Source organism: Sebastes umbrosus, chromosome 7 (genome assembly GCF_015220745.1).
Source record: "Sebastes umbrosus isolate fSebUmb1 chromosome 7, fSebUmb1.pri, whole genome shotgun sequence".
Lineage (NCBI taxonomy): Eukaryota > Metazoa > Chordata > Actinopteri > Perciformes > Sebastidae > Sebastes > Sebastes umbrosus.
The window spans coordinates 27,765,341-27,785,348 of NC_051275.1; the positions used below are offsets into that span (position 1 = coordinate 27,765,341).

The 20,008-nt window shown below is 36.8% G+C and overlaps 2 protein-coding genes and 1 long non-coding RNA gene across 9 annotated transcripts; all 3 read left to right on the forward strand.

Moving 5' to 3' along the window:
- The first annotated feature begins 1,140 nt into the window (after nucleotides 1-1,140).
- Nucleotides 1,141-5,843, forward strand: LOC119491336 (putative uncharacterized protein DDB_G0292636). Of its 2 annotated transcripts, XM_037775235.1 has the most exons (5): nucleotides 1,141-1,287; nucleotides 1,478-1,560; nucleotides 2,380-2,421; nucleotides 2,452-2,706; nucleotides 5,660-5,843. In XM_037775235.1, the coding sequence occupies exons 1-5, from the start codon at nucleotides 1,266-1,268 to the stop codon at nucleotides 5,663-5,665; spliced, it is 408 nt and encodes a 135-aa protein (XP_037631163.1). In that variant the 5' UTR covers nucleotides 1,141-1,265; the 3' UTR covers nucleotides 5,666-5,843. The 2 variants fall into 2 exon arrangements, with proteins under 2 accessions (XP_037631163.1, XP_037631162.1); XM_037775234.1 differs by having other exon boundaries at nucleotides 1,142-1,287; nucleotides 2,380-2,706.
- A 2,532-nt stretch (nucleotides 5,844-8,375) lies between these two features.
- Nucleotides 8,376-10,407, forward strand: LOC119491022. Its single transcript, XR_005207521.1, has 4 exons — nucleotides 8,376-8,496; nucleotides 8,824-8,852; nucleotides 9,126-9,263; nucleotides 10,036-10,407. It is a non-coding gene; the product is annotated as an uncharacterized LOC119491022 (long non-coding RNA).
- A 3,085-nt stretch (nucleotides 10,408-13,492) lies between these two features.
- On the forward strand, nucleotides 13,493-18,885 carry LOC119492140 (protein FAM133-like). Of its 6 annotated transcripts, none has more exons than XM_037776532.1 (4): nucleotides 13,493-13,640; nucleotides 13,964-14,046; nucleotides 14,344-14,520; nucleotides 15,095-16,042. In XM_037776532.1, the coding sequence occupies exons 1-4, from the start codon at nucleotides 13,559-13,561 to the stop codon at nucleotides 15,098-15,100; spliced, it is 348 nt and encodes a 115-aa protein (XP_037632460.1). In that variant the 5' UTR covers nucleotides 13,493-13,558; the 3' UTR covers nucleotides 15,101-16,042. The 6 variants fall into 6 exon arrangements, with proteins under 6 accessions (XP_037632460.1, XP_037632456.1, XP_037632461.1 ...); XM_037776528.1 differs by lacking the exons at nucleotides 14,344-14,520; nucleotides 15,095-16,042 and adding exons at nucleotides 17,741-18,025; nucleotides 18,671-18,885 and having other exon boundaries at nucleotides 13,495-13,640; XM_037776533.1 differs by lacking the exons at nucleotides 13,493-13,640; nucleotides 13,964-14,046; nucleotides 14,344-14,520; nucleotides 15,095-16,042 and adding exons at nucleotides 16,938-17,022; nucleotides 17,381-17,457; nucleotides 17,798-18,025; nucleotides 18,671-18,885.
- The last annotated feature ends 1,123 nt before the right edge of the window (nucleotides 18,886-20,008 follow it).

A 20,008-nucleotide genomic window follows, 5' to 3' on the forward strand; every position in this document is an offset into this window, starting at 1 on the left:
ATCATGTAGCTACAGCTATAGAGTCACACCCTTCTCCCCAGGGTTAACCTTTTAACCCCAGCAACAACCACAACAACAACAACAGTACCAGGCCTTTATTAATATAAAAAAGTACCCCATATTTAAAAAGGTTAACATTGTACATTCTCAAAGAATATATATTTGTACGTATATCAATTTCAAAAAAATAAAATAAAGATAGGCTACCACAACCAGTGGTGAAAAGTATAAATACATTCGCTGAAGTTGCACATTTGTCTCATTTGCTTTGATTGCACATGATTGAACTCCAAACTCATCCAATGTTTGTATTGATTCTTACTTTTGTCTTATTTGTAATGCTGATTGTGGTGAAGCCAAAGACAATTTTCAACATTGTGGACAATAAAGTTTCTAACTAACTAACTAACTAACCAAACTAACCAACTAACTACATTTACTGAAGCGCCATTTTGAGGTACTTGTACTTTGAAGTACTTGTACTCCCTTGTGTGCTACTTTAAACTTCTACTCCACCACATTTCAGAGAGAAATATTGTGCTTTTTACTCCAGTACATTCGTCTGATTGTTTGAGTTAGGCTACTTTATGTATTAAGTTAGTGCAAACAGTGCACAAATGTGAAAAATCTGCTAGATCATTTCTTTAAAATGCTATTTACACGTTAATGTTAATTTTTTTTTTCTTGCCACTGTCGCATAACAATGCATGCTCATGGGGGGTCTCTTCTTGGGTCTCTAAATTATAGGGTATATGGTCTAGACCTGCTCTCTATGAAAAGCGTCTCGAGATAAATTCTGTCATGATTTGACCCTATATAAACATAAACTGAATTGAAATTGAATTATTATTATTATTATTATTACTATTATTATGATTATTATTATTATTATTAATAATATATAATAATTATTATAATTATTATTATAATATTATAATTATTATATTATTATTATATTATTATTATTATTATTATTATTATTATTATTATTATTATTATTATTATTATTATTTATATTCCACAATAATATGTCCTACTCAGATTTACTGTGCAGGTTTGTAATGTAATGTAATGTGTGTGTATGTGGTGTAAACGTGTCTGCAGGATATAATATATTACATAAAGGTGAATGTTGAACCCAGGTGGGAGGTTAGGGGGCGTGTTTAGGTCAGGTGGTTTGGGCGTGGTCTCTGCCAGGTTTCCTCTCTCTGAGTCCTCGTGTGGTTAAAGCAGAGTTGTTTGGGAAAGCACGAGCAGGAGTCACAATGTCTTTCAGTCTGTCGGATGGTAAGCTCTTACTTATGTTGACTATATTTAGGAGGAATACTTTGAATGTTAGTTTGTTTCTTTGTTGACTTTAACAACATTTTCCAAGTCTTGGTAGCAGGAATGTTTGGTGTATTTCATGTGTAGCTGTACTCCTGCTGTGTAAAGAGGTTGCTTTGTCTCTCATCCTGTCTCTTGTGCATGTGTGCAGCTGTAGGAGATGGTAAGGAAGAGGAGGTGAAGAAGGATGAAGCTCAGAAGGACGAGTTCAATTGGTTCGGGAAGAAGGATAAGGTATAGGAGTTTTGTCTGTCAAACAAAAATGCTCATGTAGTTAATAATAATAATAATAATATAATACATTTATTTATATAGTATTTCTCAAAACAGATGTTACAAAGTACTTCACAAGACAATAAAAGCAGATAAATAAAGTACAAATATGGTAACTGCTAAAACAGAACATCACAGAACATATCAATAATAATAGAAGTGGTAAAATGGTTGGACAAGTTCATAGGCATAAGAGCTTCTTCAGGTACTGAGGAGGAGTAGAAATATAAAGAAACATATACACACACAAATTAAGACAGCCTTTAATCTAAACCTTGAAATATCTAGTCAGTTTAGGGATTTTCTTTAGTAGATCTTGGTCATGGTGTTCTTTCAGCCATTGTGCTTTTTTTATGATCCGTGACTATATTTTCTTTCTGACATTTTGCCACTATTCTGTCCATTAGTGATGTCATTTTTGAAAACCAAATTGACCTTGGCCCCATGATGTGACCAGGTTCATAAGATCAGCTGCTTGATTTTTTTTAAAAAGTTTTTTAAGTTTTCTTATGGGCCGATAGGGGTAACGTTTTTTTGTTTTTTTTCTCTGAAGTACATTTATATATTAAAAATGATCTGTCCTATCTGGGGCCCTTGCAAACATGGGGCCCCTAGGCTGCAGCCTTGGCCAGCCTGTGCATTAATCCACCCCAGGGCACTATACATTGCAACCAACACTATTCTTCACTATTAATTATGATTACTGGACTCAAACACAATACTTGAGATTAAACCAACACAATCAGTTATTAATTCTAAATCAACTTTTGCCATTTTTAGAAGTCTGACAAGGACAAGTCTGACAAGGACAAGTCTGACAAGGGCAAATCTGACAAGGGCAAGGATGCCAAGGGCAAGTCTGACAAGGGCAAGGATGCCAAGGGCAAGGATGACAAGGGCAAGTCTGACAAAAAGCACAAGTCTGGAGGTAAGGACGAGTCTAAGGACAAGTGCAAGTCTGACAAAAAGGATGAGGACGGACACGGCAAAAAACACAAGAAGAAGGACAAGAAGAAAAAGGAACATAAGGAACATGAGGAAGGGGGAAGCAAATCAGGCTCCTCATCCTCATCTTCATCTTCATGTGCATCCTCTGGCAGTGATGAGGTAGGCCCAAATGCTGCTGTTGAGTTTTAGAGATCTCTTGCTAATTTAATTTTTGATATAAAATAGTTTTGCTCTGGTGAACTAGCCCGCAGTGCTCAGTTTGTGATAGTGCTCCCATGTAACACTTCTGTTTGTAGTTCTCAAGACCTTTTAATAGCAAAAAGGGATAAAAAGCAGCTCAACGTGTAACCTACCTGTCACACCTCATAGTCAAAGGTCGGTGTGCGTGCAACAAAACAGGTGGAACAGCTCTTACCGGCAGTCCAAGTTCTAATCATGTGTAACACACCGCACCCTCCTGTGTGCGTGTGTATGCTGTGTCATTTATAGACCTTTTCAGACCTTTACAAATCATAAACATTATATATGTGCCCCTTTGTATTTCCTGTTGCAGTGTTTGTTAATGTAATACCTGACAGGAAGTAAACATGGATCAAAGCTGTTGCCATAGCAACAGAATGGCAGTAAAAAGGTCAAACTGATGTCAAGTGAAAACCCTTCAGATCTGCAGATTAGTTTTTAGTTTATTAAAGGTGCAGTGGGTAGAAATGGAGCAAATATGATTTAAATTATTATTTTTTTTTTTATAAAACGGTCATTATATCCTGACAGTAGTGCATGAGACAGGTAATTGGAAAGAAATCATGTTCCTCTGTGTCCTCCGGTGCTCCTAATGGCATCTGCAAGATTTCACAAACTGGAGGAAAACAACCAATCAGAGCTGATCTGGAGTCCGCTGTCCAGCTGCCGTCTATGAGAGCTGCTGTCAATCACTCGCAAACTCTGACCAAATGGTCAAACTAGGCAGCGCTGATAAGATATGAATCAATATTCTGTTACTGTAATGCCTATTTCTCACCTCAAATGTTTTCAGAATCATCTTGTAGTGTACTGTTTAGCTGTTAAATCAGATTATTAAACAGCTGTGTTGAATACTCTAATCTGATTTGTCAATCACGGCGCTCTGCGGTCTTTAATTTCTCTATAATAGACCGTTGCTATGTATGGCAGACCGTTGCTATGGGCGCAGTTCCGATGTCAAACTCTGGTGGACCTTTTTTTCCGTCAAAATATAAATTTCTTAGGTAAGTAGCTGTATAATAAGCGGGATAATGTACAGCGAGCGGGTCATTGTTGTGAAAGAATCCCCTTCAGCATCGCCCTGTCGGGGATTCTTTCACAGCAATGACCGGCTCGCTGTACATTATCCCCTTACTAGTTTGTGACTCGGCAGCCTTGATGAAATCAGTTGAGGAAATACCAAGCATTGCCAACCAGCCGGAGCACAGCCAACAGGAACGCTCAATGGGAACTCTCTCTCTCTGAAATGACCTGAGATTGGCCAAAGTCTCCCGTCACAGGCTCGATTTTTTTTTAAAGCCTGAAAACAGAGCCAAGAGGAGGTGCAGAAGTCTAGTTTTCTCTCAGAGCACTTAAATTATAATATGCTGAAAGGTTATTATGGATTTTTTGCCCAATGATGCCAAAAATATACTGCCTACTGCCACTTCAACCTGCAGCCGAACTTCTACTATCTCATCAGCTTTGGGCTGAATTCCTTTCACTTTGTTGCAGCTTTATTTAGAGGAAACAGAACAACATGTCGGTCACATGTTGTATGAATAATAGGTTTTCAATGCAGATGACTAAAGCAAAAGAGGAAAGAACCAAGCCCAGTGTGGGAGAGAAGGGGAACGGTCAGATATGGGAGTCATAAAAGAGCTGTAATCACCTCGAGGAAAGTGAACACGGTGCTGTGTCTCATACACTTTACTGTCAGGATATAGTGACCGTTTAAAAAAACAACAACTTTTTATTCATATTTGCTCAGTTACCGACTTCAGAGATACAGAAGGGGCTATGGCATGTAAGATGTTATTTAAATCATGTATCCTTTCTGAGTAACACTTTAATACAGTTTACAGTGTGATTATTTGTACTAACAGCGTGCAGTACCAGCACAGTACCAATAGGTAGGCTACAAGGGGACAAGATGTGAAGTCAGGGAAAAAGGAGGTAACAATCTGGGAACTTGAGGACAAGCAAACTACATAGTTCCTAAATAACTGCGGGTTAGTTTGGAACAAACAGAGGTCAGAGGTCAACATAGTTAAAAGAGTATTGTCAAGAACATGTAGAGCTCAAGCCTACATGTCACCTTGTATGTTGTAAAGTAGAGCTACTTGCAGTATGAGGTACGACGTTGTACTTAGGGGACTTCAGATGCCTGAGGTTGTCAGGTTAATGTGGATTGACACTGTTGTTACACAGGGTGCTGTTTAGTGTTGTCATGGAGCATAGTAGTAGTACAAATGGTTTTTTTGAATGATAAGTTTTCTACAATAAATACAGCTGAATTGAAACCGTGGAGTGTTCATCTTACATCCAAGGGAGGTGTAGAAAATGATTTTATGTCCTGTCAACTGTCATGAAGAGTAAAGGATACAAACACTATAGTCATTTTTGATTCATTGTACAGATTAAAAAATTCAAATATTATATGACCAGCTATTGTATACACAACTTTCAAACTCAGCACCTCTCTTATAGCAGCAAACTAACTTAAAAACAATTTCAACTTGCATCCAAAACTTACACCTAATACCAAAACCATAAGAAATATACAAATCATTTCTATAGCATCCTCCAACAACAGCTCCACGGAAGACCGCCTCAGCTTACTTCACCAGCAAGCGTTGATGGTTGACCTTTGTGACCCGGGCCTCTCAGGATGGTCATGCTCATGTCGCCTGTAATATTAGAATAGTATACATTTTTATCCAGTTTGTTACATCCTTATTCCCCGACGTCACACGTTGTATCGCTACGTACTGTATGGGTACACCATAAGTACAAATAATTGCACAGTAAATTGTGAAAAATGATGCTCTACATTGCAGGTAGTAATCTAAAACTTTCTGCAGTAACAGTATTGTCCTTTCTGTCATTTCAGGAATGATGATCTTGGGAGACCGGACTTCTCTTTCAGTCTCTTATTGACAAATTGTCTGTGTGTGGTTGAGTGTGCAGTATAGTACCAACTTTTCTTCCTGTTGTTTCATTGGTGTCACAGAAACATGCTGGTTTTGTGTAAACAAATCTGCTGATTCCTAGAAATAAATGTTCTGACAACAAAATGCCTGCAGGTTTTTTTTTTTTATCCCCATCAAGGTATTCTGTCAAGTGAAGTGTGTTTTCTTCACCACAAGATGGCGGTGTTATCTATTTTTAAAGTCAATTAAAGCTGCAGTGTGTAGAAATGGAGCAAATATGATAAAAAAAAAGTTAGTTTTTCAAAACGGTCACTATATCCTGACAGTATTTCATGAGTAATCTGAAAAAATTCATGTACCTCGGTGTCCTCCGGTGCTCCTAATGGCATCTGCAAAATTTCACAGACCGGAGGAAAACAACCAATCAGAACTGATCTGGAGTCGGCCGTCTCTGAGCAGCTGTCAGTCACTGGCGAGCTCCAATAAAACGGCCAAACTAGGCAGCGCTGATCAAATATGAATCAATATTCTGTTACTGTAATGCCTATTTCTCACCTCAAATGTTTTCAGAAACATCTTGTAGTGTTCTTTTTAGATGTAAAATGAGAAAGTTTGTGACCCGGCAAGTACAATAAGATTAAAGCTGTTTCATTTTCAAGATTTATATTTTAAGAGTACAAAAAATGACAATGTTGTTGTTTGTCATTGTATATGATTTTAATAGATGTTGTTGAAATGACAAAAACAGAAATGGATCCATTTTAGAAAAAGAATAAATTAATGAATTGTGTTTTTTAAAAAGTGTCATTGTCAGATAAATGTAGTGGAGTAAATCTTACAATATTTCTCATTTCCCCAAGTATATTAAGAGTAGAAGTATGAAGTAGTGTAAAATGGAAATACTCAAGTAAAGAATAAGTACCTCAATTGTACTTGAGTTCAATACTTGAATAAATATATTCATGGTTACATTCAATCACTGCAGTGGAAACACTGTTGGTTCAGGTTGAACTCAACAACAATAAATTACCCCTGGAGAAAAAGCCTCAAACGTACATAACAGACATGTCAGTACAAATAATTGTCACTAATATATTGCTGTAAAAATACGGCTCTAACAGTAATGCATCTTTCTTCCGAAATACGGTAAAATATTGTATATTTTGATGCTTTTTGGAGCCAGAAACAACAAGGAACATCATCAGTATACTACCATAAGATTTGTGGCATTATGCAGTATTTTAATTTGACCAGAAGTAATGGAGAGACAGAAGCCACCTGCATCCATCCACATCATTTCATCATTGTTCATCCTCCTTTCTGGAATCATACAAAAAGGTCAGTAATATGTTGAGAAATTGAAATTGGATATCTGGTTACCCAGTTTGTGACTAAGGTTACTTCTTTTAAAGTTTTTGCTGCAGTAGTGGAGGAGATTTTTTTTATTGTTTTGATAGGTGGTAATTAAAGTAACCTGTGGTGTTGTATTTTGTTTCAGCCTTGCATTCGAGTTAGGACTCGTTTCAGTCAGAGAATCTGGACTTCCTGAAAGGTAAAGTTTTTGTGTACATCATTATATGCACTAACCATTTCTTATTGCACTTTATTATTAAGGGTTTCTCATAAAACCAGGGTTTGATTGAGAAATGATTAAACTTTTAAATGTTGTGCTGCATGAAGCCAGTCTGTCCTCAGGTGACGCAGAGCTCATTCAGGTATACTGGAACAACAAACGGTGGTAATCCTGTGACAACACATACAAGTTGTTCTACATTCTCTAACATGAGCTTTCAGATAGATGGATAAAGCACACGCTGTTCCACTTTGTTTAATCAAACCAAAGAGTCACACCCGTCGACCCACCTTTTAACGGCAGCAACAATAACACCAGGCCTATATCAATAATAAAAAGTACTCCACATTTAAAAAATGTTAACATTGTAACTTCCCAAAGAATATATTTTGTAAGTATATCAGAATCTTAAAATAAATGATACAACCAGTGGTTGTTGCAAGGCCCTCTTGATTTGAAGGGGTGTAAGACAACTTTTTTTAAATGCAGTTTGCCTGTGTCTCGGCATTTCATTCATTTCGGTAAAGAAAACTAAAAGTTTGGATTATTATTTAACATATAAACTTAAAAAAATATAAAAGTATGCAGTTAAAACTAAAAAAGAGAGCTAACAGAACAAAGGCCAAGTGTCAGGGAGAAAAAAAACAAAAAAGATAGCCTATTAAGTAAGTAAGTAGGACTGTTAAAATGAAAAAAAAAAGACATTTGTATTAAAAATTCCTAAAAATTCCAGGAAAACTTATCTTTGATTCAATATTTACAGGAAATAATCTGCTAAAATTCCTCCAAATCGCTCATTTTACACAAACTTCATGCCATTATTGCGTTCACTATTTGGGTTAATTGTACAGTTTATCAGTTGTTCTGTACTGTCATTGTTATGCATTAAATAATATGAAATATTGATAAAATGTCACTTAGTCAGGGGTCGTCAGATTACTCAATACTTCGATATTTTTGACAACACTACATCAATTTTTTAAATCATCCACATTCCGCAATGATATGTCCCACTTGGCTTAGGTTTGTAATGTGCATATAATTCTTAACTCTGAAGTCCCTGTTTGCACTTACAAGTAGCTTCTGTGGTAACTTGATTGTTTTACCCAGAAGGAGGTGTGGTTTAGTTTTAGGTGCAGTTAATCCAGGTATCCTGTGTGTGAGTCTGTGTGGTTACTGTGGTTAAGGAAAGCACACGAACAGGAGTCACAATGCCTCCCAAAGGTAGGCTCAAATTTACATTGACTGTATTCAGGAGAAATACCTTGAATGTTGTCTCTGTTGACTTCAACAACATTTTAAATCCTGGTAACTGGAGCTGAAGAGCAACAGGCATTTTTATGGCAGGTTTTGCACCTGACAGCTTAATTAATGATCCAATGTGTATGCTACAAATTGAAAATGAGTAAACAAACAGTCCCAGCAAGATGTATTTTATTTGTTGTTGCTGCACTCCTGCTGTGCAAAGAGGTTCATTTTGACACTTAGATTCACAGATTAAGTCAGATTTTTTTTATATCTAACCTGATATTTTCATCCTTACCTCAACAGAGAAGAATAAGAAGGGCCATGAGAAAAAGGTAGGAGCTTTGTATGTGTTGTTTAGAAGTGTGGTATGAATCTAGTGATTCTAGCTGTGGCTATTATCAGGGTAGGTTTCAGAAACTGATATCAAAAAGTTGCTTCTCTTGTAAATGCATTTTCGCTGCCAGCTCTTCGTCACAATACACTGCAGCCAACACAATTCTTACTCTACATTGATGAATTCTGATCACTGGACTCAAACACAATCCTTAAAGACTAAACCAACACAATCAATGATTTATTCAAAGTCAACTTTTGCCATTTTTTAGGGAGTTTGCCAGAAGGGAGTGCACAAGTCGGAGGACAAGGACAACAAAGGCTGCAAGAAGAAGAAGGAACATAAGAAAAAGGATAAGCCAGATGGGGGAAAAAGCTCCTCATCTTCATCATCCTCCAGCAGTGATGAGGTAAGCCCAATGCTGCAATTAATTTTTAGAGACCTCTTACTAATTTAATTTTTGATATAAAATAGTTTTATAGTGAACTAGGCTTTGCTGTGTTTGCTTTTTATTACTCCTCAGTGCTCAGATTGTGAAAGTGCTCCCATGACTTTTTAATAAAATAATGTGATAAAATGCAGCTCAGCACTGCCACGCCTCATTTCAAAGGTTGGTGCCCATAACAACATACCAGCAGTGAAAGTTTTAATCAGATGTGACGCACCACACCCTCCTGTGTGCATATGCTGTTTTTATTTATAGCTCATATTGTTGTGAAAACCCTCCAGATCTGCAGATTCATTTTTAGTTTATCAGCCTGCAGCCAAACTTCTACTATCTCATCAGCTCTGGGCTGAATTCCTTTCACTTTGTTGCAGCTTTATTCAGAGGAAACAGAACAACATGTCAGTCACATTTGTATAAATAATAGATTTTACATGCAAATGACTAAAGCAAAAGAGGAACGAACCAGGCCCAGGGTGGGAGAGAAGGGAAACCGGTCAGATATGAGAGCTGTTGTTGTCTAACCATCTCAATGAAAGTGATCACGCTGCTGTCATACCTGTAATGCTCTGACTAGACTCCTTAACAATCCTGCTCCAAAATGTTGGTGCTTGTTACGACTCATGCCACAAAGATTCATACATTAAAGATACGGAAGGAGCTGTGGCATTTAAGATGTTATCTAATAAACCATGTGTCCCTTTTTGTAACAACATTTTTCTTTTTGTCATTTCAGGAATGATGCTTCCTGGAGGACCGGACTGCTCCGTCAGTCTCTTATGATCTTGCCTATTGACTAAATGAGTGTGCAGTATAGTACCAACTTTTTCCTCCTGTTCTTTCATTGGTGTCACAGAAACATGCTGGTCTTGTGTAAACAAATCCGCTGATTCCTAGAAGTAAATTTTCTGACAACAAAATGCTAAAGGCCGACAGTGGTCCAAACATGTTGGCATTTTTTAATGATTTAGCCACTATAATAAAGGCTTTTTAATATATTTCCTTCCTCGTTTGCCACTTGTTTTAATATTTTGGAGTGCCTGGATTGCCTTCTTGTACAAAATGCTCAAGTTCTTCTGTCAAGTAAAGTGCATTTTCTTCACCTCAAGATGGCAGTGTTATTCATTTTTAAGGTCAACCAAAGTTAAAAGTCCAAGAAGATTAAAGCAGGTTTATGAATTATATTTTAAGAGCACAACAAATATAGACAATTAATTGAATCAATTTTGTTAAAAATGAAAATAGAATAAAAGAATAAATAAATGAATGTATTTAATTTAGTCACTTCACAAAGAGAAGTGTAAAAAATGTTTTGTGACAGGGAGGGGGGTTATAATTTAAGAGGAAAATTTAATTTTAAAAAGCATTGTGTTCGTACAAAAAGGAAGAGTATGTGTATTTCAGTTTGTGGGGTGGATTTGTGGAATGGGTTAGGTGATGGGTTGAAGGGGAGCACAAATATAAATCAATTTAAAAAGCTATACAAGAAAGATATTTTTGGGAGGTATATGGTTGAAGAAGAGTTGTGTTAAAGGTTGGTTATATACTTTTTAACTCCGGATGTATTTGTGGGTTGTAAATAAACTTGGGATGCTGTTCATATATTCAACTTGGGATGTAAATAAATCTGGGATAGTTTTTATATTATATTATATTATATTATCATTCTATGATATATGAGTTAATAGAGGAGAAGTGAGAAAGGGGTAGGGTAATATAAGTTTTTCTTCTACCTACTCCTTTTCGGACACTATAACTCTTGTTTTGTTTGTTATTATTTTGTATCTGTTTTTATTTATTATATGTTCGAAATAAAGTCTTTCATTCATTCATTCATTCAAGTGTCAAATAGTTAAATAGCTCTTTTGGACTGAAACTATTGAAAATTGAAAACCTCGGTCCTCACTGAATGTGCTTCATTTGACCTGAGTTGACACATCATATGACATGACATGACATACAAGCTGTTCCACATTCTCTAACATGAGTTTCATTGTTACTATAGATAGATAAAGTACACACTGTTCCCCATTATTTTATCATCATTAAAAAACATCCTTTAACATTAACATCCTTCTCCTCAGGCCTAACCTTTTAAACACACATTTTTCAAGGAGTTTTTCACATGTTCACCTGGATGGACAGCATGCGTTAGAATTGCACAATTGTTTTCTGTTCAAAAGGTAACTTAAAGGGAGATTTGTCAAGTATTTAATACTCTTATCAACATGGGAGTGGACAAATATGTTTGCTTTATGCAAATGTATGTATATATTTATTAGTGGAAATTAATTAACAACACAAAACAATGACAGATATTGTCCAGAAACCCTCACAGGTACTGCATTTAGCATAAAAATATGCTCAAATCATAACATGGCAAACTGCAGCCCAACAGGCAACAACAGCTGTCAGTGTGTCAGTGTGCTGACTTGACTATGACTTGCCACAAACTGCATGTGATTATCATAAAGTGGGCATGTCTGTAAAGGGGAGACTCGTGGGTACCCAGAGAACCCATTTTCATTCACATATCTTGAGGTCAGAGGTCAAGGGACCCCTTTGAAAATGGCCATGACAATTGTTCCTCACCACAATTTAGTGCAAGTTTGGAGCGTTATTTTTTTGTACCTTGGATTTTCTAGTTTCATACAATACCAGTATCTTCACTCTGGGTTTAAAACTGAGCCTGCTACAACCTCTGCAAATTGATTGAAATTAGTGGCATTAAAATGAATTTGCATTAACGTGTTATTAAAGTTAAAGTTAAAAGTTTTAAGAAATAAGTGTTTTTGCCACTTTAAATTGTTCACTTTATTCAAAACAGTTTATTCTTCAATAGAGTTCTTGCATAAACTGGATAGCGTTAAAGCTGCAGTGGGTAGGATCGGAGCAGATATGATTAAAAAAAGTTATTGTTATAAAACGGTCCCTATATCCTGACAGTAGTGCATGAAACAGGTTACCTTAAATAAAATCATGTGCCTCTGTGTCTTTCGTAGTTCACCGGTGCTCCTAATGGCATCTGCAAGATTTCACAGACCGAAGGAAAACAACCAGTCAGAGTGGAGCTGGAGCCTGCCGTCTATGAGCAGCTGTCAATCACTCGCAAACTGATCAAACGGTCAAACTAGGCAGCGCTGATCAAATATGAATCAATATTCTGTTACTGTAATGCCTATTTCTCGCCTCAAATGGTTTCAGAAACATCTTGTAGTGTACTGTTCAGCTGTAAAATTAGAACGTTTGTGACTTGGCAGCAATGTTGAAATCAGTTGAGGAAATACCAAGCACCGCCCACAAACCGGAGCACAGCCAATAGGAACGCTCTCTTTGAAATGACCTGTGATTGGCCGAATTCTCCCGTCACGTGCTAGATATTTTAAAGCCTGGAAACAGAGCCATGAGGAGGTGCAGAAGTCTAGTTTCCTCTCAGAACACTTGAATTACAATATGCTGAAATGTTATTATGGAATTTGTGCCCAATGAATTTGCCCAGTAGAGGGGTAGGTTGTAAGGGAACTCTTTGCATTTGACATTAACTCACAAAATGTGTGATTGTGTAGTAGATGTCCAAGTGAGTTTTAAGTTTAGTAGACAAATATGGGTACCCTGTGTCAAACTTTGACAGATCCAGTTCGAACAACCACTGAGTTACTAATGCTCAAACAAAAGGTGCTACTACCAACCCCGGTCTCCCCGACTCTTGTCTGCGACTGGTAAGTGGAACATTACGATACTTTTACTTACTACAAGGAACTTTCATTTTACTTAGGTAAAGCATTTAAAAACTTCTTTCACCACTGACCACAGCGTTCATTGCATTATCAAAATTGTTCCCCCCTCCCATCCCCACCAAAAAAAGATACATAAAACCCACAAAATAAAACAAAAACAGCTTATAGCGTTATACTGTAAGTAGGTTTATTGATAGGCCTGTACTAAATTACTCTTTGCAGGCAGTAATCGACGCGTTACCAAATAATTAACTAAAAGATATAAGTAATAAAACGGAGAGTGATCTATCTGGAAATAAATATCTCACGGTAGTCTATCCACCATCACACTTTTACCTTGAATTGCTCACAATCCGTAATAATATGCCTTACTCAGGCTTAACAGTGTGCAGGTTAGTAATTTGCACAAAATTCTTAATCCCTGCCTGCACTTAATTAAATTAAAAGATGCTACAATAACCCAGAGGGAGTGGTGGTTGGGGGGCGTGGTTATAGGTCACTTGGTTTAGGTGCGGTTAAAACATGTATCCTGTGTGTAAGTCTCTGTGTTCACTTGTTTGGGAAAGCGCACGAGGAGTCACAATGTCTTGGAATCCGTTCTCAGGTAAAGGCTCTAATTAATGTTATGTTTGTCTCCGTTGACTTCAACAACATTGTTTAAGTCTTGGTTAGTGGAATTGAAGAGCAACAGGCATTTATACGGCAGGTTTTATAGGTTCATTAATTATCCAATGTATGCTTTAGAATCTAAATTAAAGTGTGTAAACAAAGACAGTCTCAGCAAGATGTATTTGACTTCCTGCTGCATAAAGAGGTTGCTTTTGTCACTCAGATTCTTGGTGACAATAATTTTTATATCACATTTATTCTAACCTGATTCTTCAAACCTGTTTAGCATCTGTTTCTTTTGCATGTGTGCAACTTTAGGTGGGGATGAAACAGTGAAGAAGGAGGAGGCTAATGAGTCTTTTTGGCCCTGGAGCAGGGATAAGGATGAGGATAAAAAGAAGGTAAGAGCTTTGAATGTGTGCATTCAGTCAAATATGCTCATTTAGTTCACAACTGTGGTATGATTCAACTTATGATTTTAGCTGTTTTTGTTGGCAGCAAGGCAAAAAAGTTGCTTCTCTGGTAAATCTGCTTCGTCTGTGCCTTTTTGCTGCCAACTCTTCGGCACAATACACTGCAGCCAACACAATTCTTACTTTACATTGATGAATTCTGACTACTGGAATCAAACACAATCCTTAAAGATTAAACCAACACAATCAATGATTTATTCAAAGTCAACGTGTGCCATTTTTTAGAAAGACAAGGGTGGAAGTGAGGGCAAAAAGCACAAGTCAAAGAAAGGAGACGGCAAAGAACACAAGAAGACGGACAAGAAAAAAAAGGGAAATAAGGAAGGGGGAGGAAAATCAGGAAACTCATCTTCATCTTCATCCTCATCCTCATCTTCATCCTCATCCTCCAGCAGTGATGAGGTAGGCCCAATGCTGCAGTTCATTTTTAGAGATATCTTCCTCTATTGAACTAGACCTTGCTGTGTTCTATTTTTGGACATCCACAGACCGACTTTTATTTCCCTTCAGTGCTCAGTTTGTGAAAGTGTTCCCACGTTACACTTCTGTTTGTTGTTCTCAAGACCTTTTTAATAGCAAAATGTGATAACATGCAGCTCAACAAGTAACATACCTGTCACACCTCATATCAAAATGTTGGCAACTGAATCATCGGCTCATTGGTGCTCATAGGACATCCACAACAGGTGATACAAGCAGTGTCCGTGTGACGCACTTCACCCTCCTGTGTGTGTATGCTGTTGTTGTCTAATCGCCTCAATGAGAGTGAACACACTGCTGTCATACCTGTCATGCTCTGACTAGACTCCTTAACAATCCTGCTCCAAAAATGAGAGACATTTAGTTGTTTGTTATACATGCTGCTGCCACAGCGATTCATACATTAAAGATACAGAAGGAGCTGTGGCATTTAAGATGTTATCTAATAAACCATGTGTCCCTTTCTGTAACAGCATTGTCCTTTTTGTCATTTCAGGAATGATGCTTCCTCGGGGACCGGACTGCTCCGTCAGTCTCTTATGATCTTGTCTATTGACTAAATGAATGTTCTGTACCAACTTTTCTTCCTGTCGTTTCATTGGTGTCTTAGAAACATGCTGTTCTTGTGTAAACAAATCCGCTGATTCCTAATAGTAAATGTTCTGACAACAAAATGCTAAAGATTTTCTGTCAAGTAAAGTGTATTTTCTTCACCACAGTGTTATTTATTTTTAAGGTCAATCAAAGTTAAAAGTCCAAGTAGATTAAAGCAGATTTATTTTCATGATTTATATTTTAAGAGTACAACAAATACAGACAAAGTTATTGTTTGTCATTGTAATTAATTTAATCAATTTTGTTGAAAAAGAATAAATAAATTAATTGTATTTAATTTAGTCACTTCACAATGATAAGTGTCAAATAGTTAAATAGCTCTTTTGGACTGAAACTATTGAAAATTGAAAATCTCGGTCCTCAGTGAATGTGCTTCATTTGACCTGAGCTGACAAATCATATGATATGACATACAAGCTGTTCCACATTCTCTAACATGAGTTTTCATTGTTACTATAGATAGATAAAGTACACACTGTTCCCCATTATTTTATCATCATTAAAAAACACATACGTATACCTAGAGTAACACCCTTCTGCCCAGGCGTAACCTTTTATCCCCAGCAACAACAACAACAACAACAACAACAACAACAACAACACTATACCCTTTCATGCATGATTTATGACAACTTCAGTCTGGATTTGTTTTCTTCAGTGGTTTTATTCCTCCTTAGGAATGAAAAAAAATTTTTTTTTAAAACAATTTTTTCAAGGAGTTTTTCCCATGTCCACCTGGGTGGACAGCATGCGTTTGAGTTTCAACTAAAGAAAAATGTATTAAACAACAAACCAATGAATAAATTGATATATTATGTGGAAACTATGATGAGTGTGTCAGTGTGCTGACTTGACTATGACTTGCCCCAAAACTGCATGTGATTATCATAAAGTGGGCATGTCTGTAAAGGGGAGACTCGTGGGTACCCATAGAACCCATTTTCATTCACATATCTGGAGGTCAGAGGTCACGGGACCCCTTTGAAAATGGCCATGACAGTTTTTCCTCACCAAAATTTAACCTTCTTCGCAACAAGCTAGTATGACATGGTTGGTATCAATGCAATTTGTTTTGGTAGCTTTGATTTTCTAGTTTCATATGATAGTAGTATCTTCAATCTGGCTTTAAAACTGAGCCCGCTACAACCTCTGAAAGATCGATTGCGTTAAAGAAATTAGTGGCGTTAAAACAAATTAGCGTGTTATTATCGCGCTAAATTTGACAGCCCCATTTATACATATATATATATTAATCAATTAATGCTGTTAAACTAATGTGTTCACATATTTTAACATATTCTAATATTGTTCAATGCAATACAAAAACGGTGACCCTCGCTCCTGGCTCCTCAGCCTCTCTCCTCTCTCTTTTTACGCTACATGTTGCATGGTGCAAAAAATACAAAAATGTGAAAAATCTGCCATTGTGGTGAGATCATTTCAACCTGTTTAACAGGAGTCAGTAGTTTCATGAATTTTCTAGAATAAGGTGACATTTTAAATTCTTAGCGATCCCTTATTCTCACACCTATTTCTAAATAAATCTTGAAACAAGTTGTTTTCTGTCGGAAACAGGTTGAAGTAATGTAACTAGACTGGCAGGTTTATGAATTTATTTGACCGATAAGACTTTTAGGACTCAATAAGTACAACTACAATAACCCAGAGGGAATGGTGGTTGGGGGGCGTGGTTATAGGTCACGTGGTTTAGGTGCAGTTAATACAGGTATCCTGTGTGTGAGTCTCTGTCTTCACTTGTGTGGGAAAGCGCACAAACAGGTGTCACAATGTCTTTCGATCTTGGGGATGGTAGGCTCAAATTTATTTTGACTGCATTTAAGAGGAATATCTCGAATGTTATGTTTGTCTCTGTTGACTTAAACAACATTGTTCAAGTCTTGGTTATAGTGAAATTGAAGAGCAACAGGCATTTTTAGGGCAGGTTTTTACTCCTGATAGGTTCATTAATTATCCAATGTATGCTTTAGAAACTAAATGAAAATGTGTAAACAAATACAGTATCAGCCAGATGTATTTGATTTCTGCGGCATAAAGGGCTTTTGTCAATCAGATTTTTGGTGACGATAATTCAGATTTTTTATTTCACATTTATTTTCACCTGATTCTTCAAACCTGTTTAGCATCTGTTTCTTTTGCATGTGTGCAGCTGTAGGTGGGAATGAAAAGGTGATGCCGAAGGTGGCTCAGAAGGATGAGTTTGATTGGCCCTGGAAGAAGGATAAGGTAAGAGCTTTGTATGTTGGCATACTGTCAAAGATGCTCATGTAGTTCATAACTGTGGTATGAGTCAACTTATGATTTTAGCTGTTTTTTGACAGCAAGGACAAAAAGTTGCTTCTCTGTTAAATCTGCTTGATCTGTGCGTTTTTGCTGCCAGCTCTTCGGCACAATACACTGCAGCCAACACAATTCTTACTCTACAATGATGAATTCTGACCAACACAATCCTTAAAGACTAAATCAACATAATTAATAATTTATTCAAAGTCAACTTTTGCCATTTTTTAAGGACAAGTCTGGAAGTAAGGACAAGTCTGGGAGTAAGGACAAGTCTGGAAGTAAGGACAAGTCTGGAAGTAAGGACAAGTGTGGAAGTAAGGACAAGTCTGACAAAAAGGACAAGTCTCACAAAAAGTCAAAGGACGGAGACTGCAAAGACCACAAGAAGAAGGACAAGAAGCATAAGAAGCATAAGGAACATAAGGAAGGGGGAGAAAAATCAGGACACTCATCTTCATCCTCATCCTCATCCTCATCCTCATCTTCATCCTCATCCTCCAGCAGTGATGAGGTAGGCCCAATGCTGCAGTTATTTTTTAGAGATATCTTGCTAATTAAATTTTGATATAAAACAGTTTTACTCTGGTGAACTAGGCCTTGCTATGTTGGACTTTTGGACAGCCACAGACCGACTTTTATTTCCCCTCAGAGCTCAGTTTGTGAAAGTGTTCCCACGTTATACTTCTGTTTGTAGTTTTCAAGACCTTTTTAAGAGCAAAATGTGATAACATGCAGCTCAACAGATAACATACCTGTCACACTTCATGTCCAAAGTTATCAACTGAATGATTGTCTCGTTGGTGCACGTAGACCATCAACAACAGGTCTTACCTGCAGTGCCAGTGTGACTGCATTTCACCCTCCTGTATGTGTATGTTGGGTCATGTAAAGCTCACGCTATTGTCATAAAGAGCTGTTGTTGTATAAACGCCTCACTGAAAGTGGTCACGCTGCTGTCATACCTGTCATGCTCTGACTAGACTCCATAACATTCCTGCTCCAAAAATGAAAGACATTTAGGTGTTTGTTATTCATGCTGCTGCCACAATGATTCATACATTAAAGATACAGAAGGAGCTGTGGCATTTAAGATGTTATTTAATAAATCATGTGTCCCTTTTCTGCAGTAACAACATTGCCCTTTTTGTCATTTCAGGAATGATGCTTTCTGGGGGACCGGACTGCTCCGTCAGTCTCTTATGATCTTGTCTATTGACAAAAGGACTGCGCAGTAGAACCAACTTTTCTTCCCGTCTTTCCTGTCACAGACTCATGCTGGTGTGTGTGTCTAAACAAAGACCAGCACAAAGTAGATGTTCTGACTTTCCATTAAGTTCTTCTGTCAAGTAAAGAGTGTTTTATTCACCACAAGATGGCAGTGTTTTCTATTTTTTAAGGTCAGTCGCAGTTGGAAGTCCATGTAAAAGATTACAGGTTTTCTTTGCAATTGCTAAAACACAATTTCTGAAAGTAGGGCCCTCTGTTGAAACATAAAAACCAAAAAACATCTGTATGTTGCTCTGTATATATCTGTATGTTTCTGTGTACTGGTTGTGGAAGCAAATATCCCTCCGGGACAAATAAATCTAAATAAATCAAAATCTAAAAATAGTGTTTACACAAAATACTAAATATTTATATTTAAATGAATATTTAGATATATAATACTTCATTCAAAGCAATATAAACTCTTCTAAAAATGGTATTTTTCCACCAAAACTTTAAAAACAAACACCAAATAAATAGCTCTTTCCACATGCGAACTGCACACTGATCTATTACCAAGAGGCATTTCCAAATGGTGGCATGCTGTAAACATAGACTGTGAACACAAATGCAATGGGGAAACAAACAAATGTGTTTATTTTCAATGCTCATATACTCATAACAGTAATAGACACAATTAATTGAATTAACTCAAGATACTGTAAACAAAATACATATTATTGCAATTATATTCCTCTAACTCTCTCTCCATTATTGGCCTCCATTGTGCACACCAAAGAGCAAACCTGAATCCTATTTAGCCTATAGTGTTCAAGCTCTGATTTCTAAGTGATCTAATTGGTTACAGGTGTTTTCACAGGTGCATTTTGGGTGCAGGTGATTGATAATTGAGTGTGATATTTCAATGGCAGTGTTAAGCAAGCAAAACACACAGGCGTTTAGTTTTGAATGGTGTGTCTAATGTAGATAACCGTGTGTAGTTATTTACAAAAAGTGTGTTTTAGAATTTCAAACTTAGAGTAAAGCAGACAATGTGCTTATGGTTTAACGTAATGTGGTCAATAGATATCGGCTACATGAGTTAGTGGTTTCAATAGTTGTGCCACAAATACCAGGTTTTGTGTCTTGACAATTGCAAAAAAACTGTAAAGCAGTTTTATTTTCAAGATTTATATTTTATAGACAAAGTTATTTGTCATTGTAATTTATTTTAATCAATTTTGTTGACATAACAAAACAGAAATAGATTCTCTCAGAAAAAGAATAA

Bases quoted from the DNA above. Each gene is read 5' to 3' on its own strand.
- LOC119491336 (XM_037775234.1), top strand. From the start codon at position 1,266: ATGTCTTTCAGTCTGTCGGATG. The intron at 1,288-1,477 runs GTAAGCTCTTAC...GCATGTGTGCAG, and splicing joins GTCTTTCAGTCTGTCGGATG to CTGTAGGAGATGGTAAGGAA. The intron at 1,561-2,379 runs GTATAGGAGTTT...TGCCATTTTTAG, and splicing joins GGTTCGGGAAGAAGGATAAG to AAGTCTGACAAGGACAAGTC.
- LOC119492140 (XM_037776528.1), top strand. From the start codon at position 13,559: ATGTATCCTGTGTGTAAGTCTCTGTGTTCACTTGTTTGGGAAAGCGCA. The intron at 13,641-13,963 runs GTAAAGGCTCTA...GTGCAACTTTAG, and splicing joins GTCTTGGAATCCGTTCTCAG to GTGGGGATGAAACAGTGAAG. The intron at 14,047-17,740 runs GTAAGAGCTTTG...TTGCCATTTTTT, and splicing joins AGGATGAGGATAAAAAGAAG to AAGGACAAGTCTGGAAGTAA.